Here is an 11,066-nt window from a genome sequence, read left to right as displayed (position 1 = left end):
CTTCAGTTCCACAATACCCTCTCGTCTCTGCTTCCCAAGTGTTGAAATTATAGGCATAAGCCATTAAGCCTGGTCCCAAGGCACTGTTAGCCCTCCTGCAGGCAGGCTTACTGTGGATGCTTCACTTCTAAGAGCTTTTATGCCATGAGGCAGCTAGAGTGTATGTAATTAAAGCTATTTCCCAAAGGGGATGGGAAAACTGCCCAGGCTTTCCCTGACCTGAGGGGCGGTGTGGTGTGCTGACAGTAGCGACTAGTACAGCCTCTGGACACACAAGTTGTCTGCCTCGATGGTCCTTTCCACTCTATAGAGGTCACAACACAGCTCGCAGGTTTCATGAGTATTCGGAATTTCAAGACCTCACTGAGAAGGAAGGAGCATTAGCTGATACACCTCTACCCCCAACTGTCCTGTTAAGCAGAGAAACCATCAAACACCCTAAGACCTTAAGGTCACCGCGAAACTGTGCTCTAGAACACACCATTTGTGCCTGTACTCTTCCTTTTTAAGGGGAACAAAACACTGCTTGTTTGCACATAAACATCTGAAAGAAAAAACAGCTGATTCGGGTGAGGCACCACACAAAGCCGTGATTGTGGAAGGACAATTCAGAGACGGGGAGCAGAGAAGCCGCTGTCTGCAGCAGCCGCCGTGTGCAGCAGTCACAACGGGTCACTACCTGGAGAGAAAGGAGTCACCGCCACCAACAGCACTGTGCAGTTTATTAACCATTCAAGTACAGTAGCATCTGATAAGATTGGGACAGAATTGGGATCGCAGGTGTGAACAGATATCAGCATCTAACAGGTCGGAAGAAGCCACTACACTCCTCACAAACGTCTTCCACAGAGGCAATACAGTACTAGCCATTAACCCAGCACACCGAGTGTGCTCAAGTGGAAAAGATGCAACGAGAAAAATAGCTACGTTAGAAAGACCAACACTTTAAAAAAGAGTAAAACACTTTCAGTTTCTCCCCTTGAGCCCCTAAAACATCTCACGGTCTGGATCTACCTATACGGTCCTACATCAGCTTCTAGAATATTTGTCAGGAGGGAAAAGTAAAATGACACTGGCCAGTACAGTCTTTGGATATTTAGGAAGGGGTCGGGGAGAAAGTCAGTTCTCAAAACAAATTAGTCAGCCTCGGTCTCATCCGCAGGGTCTTTGGATTCTTTGTTCTTCCGCACCTCTTCAACGTGCTTGTCCTAGAAGAAACTGTGTGTAAGTGTCGTCTGTCAAACAAGTCATTTGCTGAGCCCTGTCCTGCCCACCCGGAGGTGCAACACAGCCTCAGTCACTAACAGGCCCTGAGAATCCCACAGCATCATCATCTTCAAACCTGCTGGGCCTCTTGGGATGACAACAGCTAAACCTCTAACTGTTCTTCCAAGGAATACAAAATCATGCTGAGAAGTCTAGAACATTCTATCTTAAGATGAACTTCCTTCTTACTGAATGTGATGACAAAAAGGAACCAGTTTTATTTTATCAAGACAGTTCAAGCACCTAACTCCTCTATAAAGGCAACACCAACCTTCTCTCGCAAACGCTCCAGCTTGGCAGCCATCTGCGCCTCCCGGTTCTCTTTGTTAGCTTCCATCTTGTGGGTCAGCTTCTCCTCTGCCATCTTGCTGAAGTTGTTGTTCTCCTCGATGGCTTTCTGCAGCACCTCCTTCTCGTGCTCCCGCTTCTCGGCGAGCTGCTTCAAGACTTCCGCCTCATGAGACTGCAAAAGAGTTCAACAGCCCTCAGAAGTGCCTCGGCATTAGCTAGAACTGCAACAGAGACTATCCTCAGGGGACAGGAAGAAGGAAGGGACCCTAGAACTAATGCAAGTGAGGAGCTGAAGTATCTTCTGAAAAATTGCCTTTGTTTTCTAACCAATGTTTGTATTTACTTTGGAAAGCTGTTCAGGTTTTTGTTTTTGAGACAAGCTCTCATGTAGCCTAGGTTAGCCTGGAACACTCTATGTAGCAAGGGCTCACAGGAACCTATGATCCTCCTGCGTTTACTTCCTGGCGTTGGGATTATAGCCATATACCGCACCAACCTAACTTGTCTAGATTTTATAAGGAAATCCTTCTACGATGCGAAGTACTTAGAAGACTTGAGCAATCTACTTAGGAATGGCACTTTAATGAATTTCTGCAATTTAACTCCAAAGGTTATGGAAAGAAAAGGGCATTGTCAGCTGGCCGTGGTGGTACACACCTTTAATCCCAGCTCTCACAGACAAGAGGCAGGTGGATCTCTGAATCTGAGGCCAGCTTCATCTACAGAGCGAGTTCCAAGATAGCCGTGGCTACACACAGAATCCCTGTCAAACTTTTAGCAGCGGCCAATGAACAGAGTCAGACATATTTTGAAGAATAAACTTGCAGGGTCTGAGCACAGGGCATTCGCCAATGGTTTTGCCCATTGTCTTCCACAGCACCTTTGTCCGGATGGGAGGTGCGCCACTTAGGCCGTCACTTAGTACGGGGCTACTGCGCACAAAGCCCAGCTTTCCTGTCTAGTCTCTGGTTATACTGCTTCCTCCTACTCCTACTCCAACCTACATAAAGAGCAGGCAGATGGCACAGCAGGGTAAATGCTTGTCAGCTTTTCATTTGCTTTTTGGAACAAGGTCTCAGACTTTAGGCTGGCCTTGAACTCACAACCTCCCACCTCTGCCTCCCAAGTGCCAAGATGACTTCATGCATGCCACGTAAGCACTCTACCAGATGAGCCCACCCCACAGCCAGGCTGAATTCCACCTGGGTAGGTAGCAAAGGATGATCTTTAACTTCTGGCCCTCCTGCCCATACTTCCCAAGTACTAGGACTGTAGCTACACCCAGCTAACACCCCATTCTCCCTGCAGACAGTAAGTGCTGACAGCAGGGCTCAAGAACTGAAAAGGACATGTGCTCTGGCAGATAAACGTTTATGTACACGTTAGACCACGTTAACCTGGGGTGCTCATGTGGGACTGGCTATTACTTTACACTTTACCTTTTTGTGCCTTAGTTTCCCCAACTTAAAATTTTATCCACTCACCTAAATCATAGCTGCTGGGGAGATTTAATGAGAATTTATGTAAAATTCCTTACTGCAGCAGGCCTGGTGCCTGTGGCCAGAAGAGGGCACTGGTCTCCTAGAACTTGAGTTAGGACTGCTGTATGCTCCAGGCAGCTGTACTGGTAATGAAACCTGTAAGGGTTTTAACTGCTGAGCCATCTCTCTAGCTCCTATCTAAAGTCCTTAATAAGAATCCTGCTGAGTGGATATTTCTGGAAAATGAATCGATCACCTTAAATTTCCAGTTATAATTTCATTTCTCAACTCTTTTATAATCATATTAACAACTGTTAAATTTTCTCATTATGTTATGTGTATGGTCTGTGTGAATATATGCACATGTGCATGTCAGGCCTTCAGAGGCCAGAAGGCAGCATCAGATCCCTTAGAACTAGAGTTCCAGGCAGTTGTGAGCCACCCAACCTGGGTGTTAGGAGTCACGTTCTGGTCCTCTTCAAGAACAAGCACTATCCACAGCTGGGCCACGACCAGCCTCTCATTGGGTCTTATTTACTTCATGTGCATGGTTGTTTGGTTTGCACATCTATGCGTGCACTACTTGTATGTGTGGTGGCCATGAAGACCAGAAGGCACTGGATGCCCTGGAAATGGAGCTATGAATGTGGGTGCTGGGAACCACACACACGGAAGGACAGCTGTGCTCCTAACTGCTGAGCTACTCCTCCAGGCCTCACTGGGATTCAAAGATGGTCCTTGATAGTGGAATTGTTTAGAATGAGAAAGAGTTACAATGCCACATCCCTGGAAGTTTGAAGTTTTTATTGCATAGCTCCTAAAAAGCAAAACTAAGGAAACAAAGGATTACCTGCCAACAAATGTCCTGCATTTTAAAGAGGAAAAGCATGAGCTTCCCACAACACAGTCTTAGGTGGAATTCTGCTTCCAGCACTCAGGAATAGGACTTTAGGAAAATGACTTAATACCACCATTTTCCAGTATGTTAGCTGAGACAGTTCCCACCAAGGAGGCTCCATTTGCTAGAGAAAGCTCTAGTCAAGGAGCTGGCTCCTGATAGGAGCTCGTTAAGCGATGGCTGCTGCTTTCTTCCAACCATCGCTGGCACAGGACCTTCCCTACTTACGATCACAGGATAGCTACAATTCTTTCTTCCTTTCTCTGAAAATTAAGTCAGCTTGCCTCGTTACACTAATAAGTACACTGTCTCCTGTAAGTCGTCCGGTTTACCTTGCGCCGTTCTTCTGCAGCTTCTAATTTCTTCTGGATTTCCTCCAGGGAAAGATCCTTCTTCTTTGGGGGGGAAAGGGGGAAATCGGGGACGGATTCTTTTGACCGAGGGCTGAGAATCAGCTCAAAAGCCTGGCCAGAAGCACGCTTCTCCAGTTCTTTCACCTGAATATCTGGAGTTGATCAGATTTATGATAAATGAGGAAAACCCAGTTTGCTTATTAAAATAAAGAATTCTATAATTTTCTAAAAATCAACAATTTAATAAACAGTATTAAGGCTAGGCTGTAGGTAAGAAATCAAATAACATCTCAAAAAAAAAAAGCTCAACATTTGGACTAACAAATACCATTGAGGAGGAATTAGTATTTGATAACCATTTTATTAAACAAAGAATGAAGTAAACCTCACAATTTGCTTTGGACCAAGTCAATTTATCTAATTATAAATGATGATGAGCTTTCCATATATTTATCCAAATAATAAAATTCTTTAATTGCCTTTTTTATTGTAAATTCAGTTTTGAAAAGAACACAAATGCCCAATAAAAAGCCTAAGACCTGCACCACTTCCAATTCCAAAGCAGTAAGCCCGTCCGTTTCAGCTTTTCTCAATCAATTACCTACCAGACGATGCCATGTCGAACAGAAGACAAGAGACTGGCCGTGCACCCTCTACAATCCACTGGTAAAGAGAGCCCTGAAAATTATTTTCAAAGCACGCAATCAATTTCTCTGTATTTCTCTATGTGAGCAGCACAAAGGAGCCTCAAATCACACCCATGACAATGTCAGGAAAATCGTTAGGTGGAATCAAGTGACATCATAAAAAAAATCATCTAGAAACACCGAAACATATCGGAAAATTTAAACTGAATAATATTGGCAGCAGAAAATTAAATGATGTTCTTAAAAGAAAAAAAAACCTGTAATCTTAAAATCGAGGTTCAGTCACAGGGTTGAAGGATTCCTTCCCATAACCTCAATTTTTTTCCATCCAACGTAAGATTCAACCCAACAATGAGATCGGAGCCATCTTAATTCTGTGTACAACTCATTGTGCAATTGAAATACCCACCCTTGCTTTGTCTGTGTCTGCCATGGTGGAGAACACCCAAGCTAGCAGCCAATGGTATTCAAGTCCCATTGTTCCTAGGGTTTAAGCTACTCGCCTAACAGTGGGAAAATGAAGTTTTATGAGCCTCTAGGCTTCTTTTGACAGCAGGGTCTAGCTATCTAGCCCAGGCTGGCCTTGAAATTGCAATCCTCTTGCCTCAGCCTCCCCAGTGTAGAAGGGTGGGGTTTAGCCCAGTGGGTTAGCAGTGGCTTAACATTTGCAAAGCCCTGGGTTCGAGGACCACGTGAAGGGGATTGGGGACGTTATTCTGAGTGTTGAATTAGATATACGCCACCACACCCGTCTTAGGTTTGTCTCCTTTGCTGTCCTATGTCGCAAAAAAAAAATTTCGATTTGTCGATTATTTTCTAAAGAGATTTCCACTCTTTTAGGCTCGAAGCGTATGATTAAAGGTTCCAAATGCTAGACATTGAATTCCAAGGCACCGAAAAAAAAAAACGTCTAGCTGTAACACAGCACCCAACGCAGCACCTACCCAGCATGGGCGTGGTCCTAGCCCGGGCGGGCAGGCTTGAGGCCCGGGCCAATCAGAACCCGCCCCACGCTCCGGCCCCTGGCCCCGCCCCTCTGCTCCCCGCGCCTTTTCGAATCTCCGCGAACCTCTCCACACTCGGGAGCCCGCGCGCGTGGGCAGCGACAGGATGGGCGGGGCTAACGGTTCTCCGGGGGTGGCCCCGCCCCTCTCAGGCTGGCAGCGCGCGGCCGTCTCCCTCCCCACCAACTCCCGCCAAAAATACCTCGCGGCTACGCAGCCCTGGGATGGCTGCAGCGGGATCGGTCGCACCACCTCCACCCCACCCCCCCTAGCTCGAGTCCCCAGAGCTGCCCGCGACCTCCACCACCGAGCCCCAGGAGCCCGGGCGGGCGCCGCCCCTCAAGAGCACGGGCGCCCGCAGCCTTGCTCTCCATCAGACAATGGGGACCCCTGAAGAGCCGCGCCCACCAGGCGGTAGAAGCAGGGACGGCCCGCGCCCTTATTGTCTCCACGCTCGCACCCGGGGCTGAACCCCACAGCTGGCCGCGCCCCCTCCCCACCAAGCTGCGTCTCCAGGGACCAGGGACAAAAGCCGAGACTCCGCCAGAGCCTCACACAAAAGACGAACGCCCCCCGCCCGCCAGGTCTCGGGGCCCCCGCCTCTCCAAGCGTCCCCCATTGGCGGCCCGCCGCCTTTCTGGATGGTCCCTATTCAGCTATCTCCGCTGCCTAAGCCAAGCCAGCACCCACCTGCTCGCTCCGAGCCGCCTGGCCACACTCTGAGCACCAACAGACCTGGGCGCGCACAAAAGCGCCAAACAGCGGCACGTGATCTAGCCGCGGGGCTCCGCATTGGCTGAGTCTGACGGCACGTGCCGGTCCCACGCCCAAGCCTGGAGTGCCCCGCCCCTCTGGAGCGGCGCATCTTGGGAAGTGTAGTCCAGGCCAGTGGGGCAGGAGGACAATGCAAGGGGTGGGGTACTCCGGAGGGGGCTTCCCCCAGGTGTGAACCCCGGCTGGACCCCGGGTCTCTGCGCGGAAAAGCACTTGGCTGTGGCCGCAGGACTAAATCGGCTACGGGACTACATCTCTAGGAAAAGAGCAGGGCGAGGCACGGCGCAAGGGAGGGGTCGGTCCTAACCTACTTTGGTCTTCTAGACCTTGACCGTCAGCACTCCTTCTGCTGACCCGCACGAGTCAGGTTCGCTTCTTAGGCAGTGTCCCTTTTGATGCCACACCCCGCCCAAGACAGTGTGCCTCTCCGCCCTCCTGCATGGTCCTCTGCCCTTGGCGTCCTACCACGGACACACGCCAGATTGTCACCTGTGATGCAACATCGCAGTCGCTAACCCATTTCGTGCTGACAGGTCACGGGCGTGGTCCTTTCCTCGTCTATTTGCATTCTCCCCCTTCCTCAGCTTCCCGAGCTGGGAACAGTGGGATCTACGCAGGGCTGCGTGAGACTCTGGAATCTGATCTTGGGTCGAACAAAGCCACTAAGCTTTAAAGGCAGACTCCATCTGCCCTGCCAAAGCCTTGCGGTGACAGGAAAGGGAAGAGCGATGGCAGTTCGAGATACACCGTCTGCAGTAAAGGGCTGCTTTTGTTCTGAAAGCACGTGCTCCCCGAAGCGGGGCTGGGCTCTCTTTTGAGAATGTAAACAAAAGGAGCCACAAGGTCACAGTTCCCTCTGGCCTGGATAAAGCGGAACTATAACAGAGACACAAAGGAAATTAGCCTGACCCTGTCTCCCTTAGACCCCTTCTCTCCTCTGACCAAAGCTGTGTCCCCATGCGGTGGTCATTTCCCCAAGGCACCTGCTCAGAAACGCTATACAGAAGGGATACTATTTTATTAATGGGTTTGGTCTCCCGAAAACCAAACCACACATAAAACGACCTCCGTGGAACCACGGTTCTAATTTTAAACAAATCCTACATCTGGCTAACCAATAGGAAAGTACCCGAGATAAAAAAAAAAAAACACACACACACACAATAGGTGCACAGGACAATGAAAACTGTATTACCCAGGCAGCAGACAAGGCACAAAGCAAGCAACTGGCAGAGTACTGTTGCCTGAAATATGCTTATAGAGGCACATTTTCCAACAATTGCTCTTGTGTAGGGTCAGTCTCTCTCTGCCCCCACCCCAGCCGATCTGAATGGTTCTTGCTTAGGGTGTGAGCTGCGGGAGCCGATTCTGCTAGCCGAAAGGCTTCTCTCTTTCACAAACATAGCCTCAGAACAGCCAGGTGCTTCAGTTTTCTGAATGGATCTCAGAAACCATTTAAACACTAGACCGGAACGAGGCTACGTCCTTTCTGAACATTGACCGCAGGGGTAACATGAATGAGCAAAGACCTCCAATGCCAAGAGGTCTGGGACCTCCTGAACCGGCACTTCGTCTTCAAGTCTTTGTACTGGATCTGGAGATGTGCGTGGCAGATCCCACCCATGTGGTGCATTTTCTTCCCCAAATACAAGTAATTGCCACCCCAAAATCTCATATTTCTATTAATGTTGTGACAGGGAAAAATGAATCCTTCAAAACACTTATTATTTTAAAGCATTGATACCATCCCACCTCACCCCACCCCCACACCTTTCTCCCCAGAGCAGATGTCTATTCCTATGGAAACCACAGCAAGGCACGAAGTAGATGTTAAAACTCATGGAGATTTTTCATCCTTTTTAGCGATGCCTCTGGGCTTCTGGATTTGTTGTTGGGTGCCTGCTTGTGTTGGCATGTGTGACAAGACTTGCGATTCTCAGGGCTGCTTAGGAAGATGGGGGTGGGGCTAAGTTTCCTTCTGGAATGACCCTGTGCATAGCAAGGTGCTTGCCTGTGCCGCGGCAAGGTGCTGTTCTTTAGGATGGATTGGGGTTGCTTCTCTGGAAGCCAGTTGTCCCCAGCGTTCACGGCTGGTCTCCAGGACTGGAAAGGGTAGCCAGCGGCTTTGCGGCTCCACTGTGGAAAGGGCCCCAACCTCCCTCTCCCCTAACACGAGCAAGATCTCCGCCCTCTCCAAGAGGCAGCGAGGGGTTAATGTTTCCGTCTCCGAGCTGCCTGTCTTTGCCTTTGAGAATTATTTTTTGCTTCTGCTCAGATGGTTCGGTAGGCTTGTGCTGGGGCCGGCTGTGACTGTGGATTAGCACAAAGTGAAGTCTAGATATGGCAGCTGTCCAGCATATTTGATCTGCGTAGACAGCCAAAGGAGAGTACTTCAGGCTTCAAAGCCCAGAAAGGATGTCTACACTGATGAAAACGTACCGGGCTGTTGTCAGATCTCAGTTACTCCCAGAGAGGCGACAGCCTTTGTTCATTGTTGCTTCTGAGGCCATAGAGGTTGTCTCCCACATAGGCGCCTCTGAGGTCCACCGCTGCTCCTGGGGCCTGTCTTCAGCCAGGGGGTGTCACGGGAGAAGTCAGTTTTATTGTTGAAGCGTCTTTGTTTCCTTTGTTCCCAGGCTCTGATGTGCCTGTTTCTGTTCAAACCCTATCTTTGGGCATAGTTCACACATCTGTCTCCCTTAATGGGTAGAGGCAATGTCATGTCTCGTCTGAGTGTCCAGTACGGGGCTTCATACATGGTGAGGGCCTAGAGGTTTGTAAAGGAGAGGTGGAAGAGCTCTCTCTCACACTCAACTTCCTGCACTGAGCTGTTAGAGCCTCCATCACAGGAGTGGGGTCTGTGAGGATGCACCGACAGCCCTGAGCACAGAGCCGCGTTCAGCCTTGGTGCCGAGCGTGCATTAGCCAACATTCTATAGCGAAGTTCCTTGATTGCGAGAAGTTGTTGAATGAATTAATGAATTAATATTAGACTTTTATCCTTAGGATTGCTATTGTCCTTACTGAATTAAATCTTCCCATGAAATTATTTTATTTCTTTTTTTTAAACTTTATTTTATGTGCATTGGCGTCAGAGCCCCTTGGAACTGGAGTTACAGACGGTTGTGAGCTGCCATGAGGGTGCTGGGAATTGAACCCTGGTCCTCTGGAAGGGCAGCCAGTCTTCTTAACTGTTGAGCCATCTTTCCGGCCCCAGAATTATTTTGTTTCTAAAGCTATTTTTTCTTGTGGTGCTAGGGAACAACCAGGGCCATCCACGCGCATGCTAGGTGTTTCGGTGAGGAAACGAAATGTTCCCCTAAAGGGTCCTGTGTTGACTGCTGAGTGTCCGATTGCAGCAGTGTTCAGAGGTGGGGTCACTGTAAAGCAACTGCGATGAATTCATAGCTTAATGACTTCCTGGAGGCACCAGAAACTTTAGGATGTGGGCTTTGGTTGGAGGGAGTAGGTCTCAGTAGGTATGCCTTTGAAGGGGGTGTTTGTGTTTGCCCCAGCCCCTCCCCACCCACTTCTTGGGGACACTGGAGTATGTGTCTGCCTCCATGAGAGGCACTTTTGTCTCCCACCTCCCCTCTACCCCAGAGTCGATGGAGCCCGTGAGCAGGGAGCAAAACCTCTGACGCTCTGAGACCAATCCACCTTTCTTTCTTCAAGGTGACTTTCTCAGATGTTTTGCCATAGGAATGGAAAACTAAGACATCAAGGGACCATCTATTTGACTTCATCTTGGGAGGTTGAGCACTGGACCAGCCAGCATCTTCAACATACACTGCTAAGCTACAATCTCAGCCTCTCACTAGGGGATTTGATTTAATCAGTCAATCCTTTGCATTGCTGGGAATCAAACCTAGGGCCTTCTGCAAGCTAGGCAAGCAATGAACACCCCTGCCTTCCCATGGGGGGAGAGAGAAAGAGAGAGTGTGTGAACTGTGTATGTGTGCGTGTGTGAGTGTGCATGTGTGTGTGAGTGTGTGAGTGTGTGTGTGTGTGTGTGCACACTCTATTTTTCTCCCCTTTCTTATCTTGGGGCACAGGCTCTCACTGTATATGGGAAATATTAGCTTTTCTGACTGGTCAGTGAGCTGTATAGATCTGTCAATCTCTGTCCATCAGTGCTGGGCTACACACACACACACACACACACACACAGCTCCTTATGTGGGTACTGGGGACTCCTTGTACCCAAGCACTCTTACCCACTAAGCCGTCTATCTGTTCAGCTCCCCATAGAGTATGTTTTTTTAAAAATTCAATTAATTTCACATGTTTCCTAGAAAACATTCATATGATTTAAAAATAAGACAGTCATGCAAGGGCACATAGCTATAATC

The 11,066-nt window shown here is 48.9% G+C and overlaps 1 protein-coding gene across 2 annotated transcripts; it reads right to left on the bottom strand.

The window, feature by feature from the left end:
- Positions 1-705: 705 nt before the first annotated feature.
- Stmn1 (stathmin 1) lies at positions 706-7,334 on the bottom strand. 2 transcript variants are annotated; one of them, XM_075945400.1, is made up of 5 exons: positions 7,204-7,334; positions 4,895-4,967; positions 4,269-4,441; positions 1,538-1,729; positions 706-1,208 (listed from the first exon to the last, which is right to left on the bottom strand). In XM_075945400.1, exons 2-5 carry the CDS (start codon positions 4,905-4,907, stop codon positions 1,137-1,139), a joined length of 450 nt encoding a protein of 149 aa, XP_075801515.1. In that variant the 5' UTR covers positions 4,908-4,967; positions 7,204-7,334; the 3' UTR covers positions 706-1,136. The 2 variants fall into 2 exon arrangements, with proteins under 2 accessions (XP_075801515.1, XP_075801514.1); XM_075945399.1 differs by lacking the exon at positions 7,204-7,334 and adding an exon at positions 6,631-6,722.
- Positions 7,335-11,066: the final 3,732 nt, after the last annotated feature.

The sequence above is a fragment of the Microtus pennsylvanicus genome, chromosome 13 (assembly GCF_037038515.1).
Source record: "Microtus pennsylvanicus isolate mMicPen1 chromosome 13, mMicPen1.hap1, whole genome shotgun sequence".
Classification (NCBI taxonomy): domain Eukaryota; kingdom Metazoa; phylum Chordata; class Mammalia; order Rodentia; family Cricetidae; genus Microtus; species Microtus pennsylvanicus.
This window is presented reverse-complemented; position numbering and strand designations above follow the sequence as displayed.

What these genes read in the sequence shown, in the direction of transcription:
- Stmn1 (XM_075945400.1), bottom strand. An exon ending in CTGCAGAAGAACGGCGCAAG is followed by an intron (nt 1,730 to 4,268) that starts GTAAACCGGACG and finishes ACTCTTTTGCAG; the next exon opens with TCTCATGAGGCGGAAGTCTT. An exon ending in TGGAGCGTTTGCGAGAGAAG is followed by an intron (nt 1,209 to 1,537) that starts GTTGGTGTTGCC and finishes AGTTTCTTCTAG; the next exon opens with GACAAGCACGTTGAAGAGGT.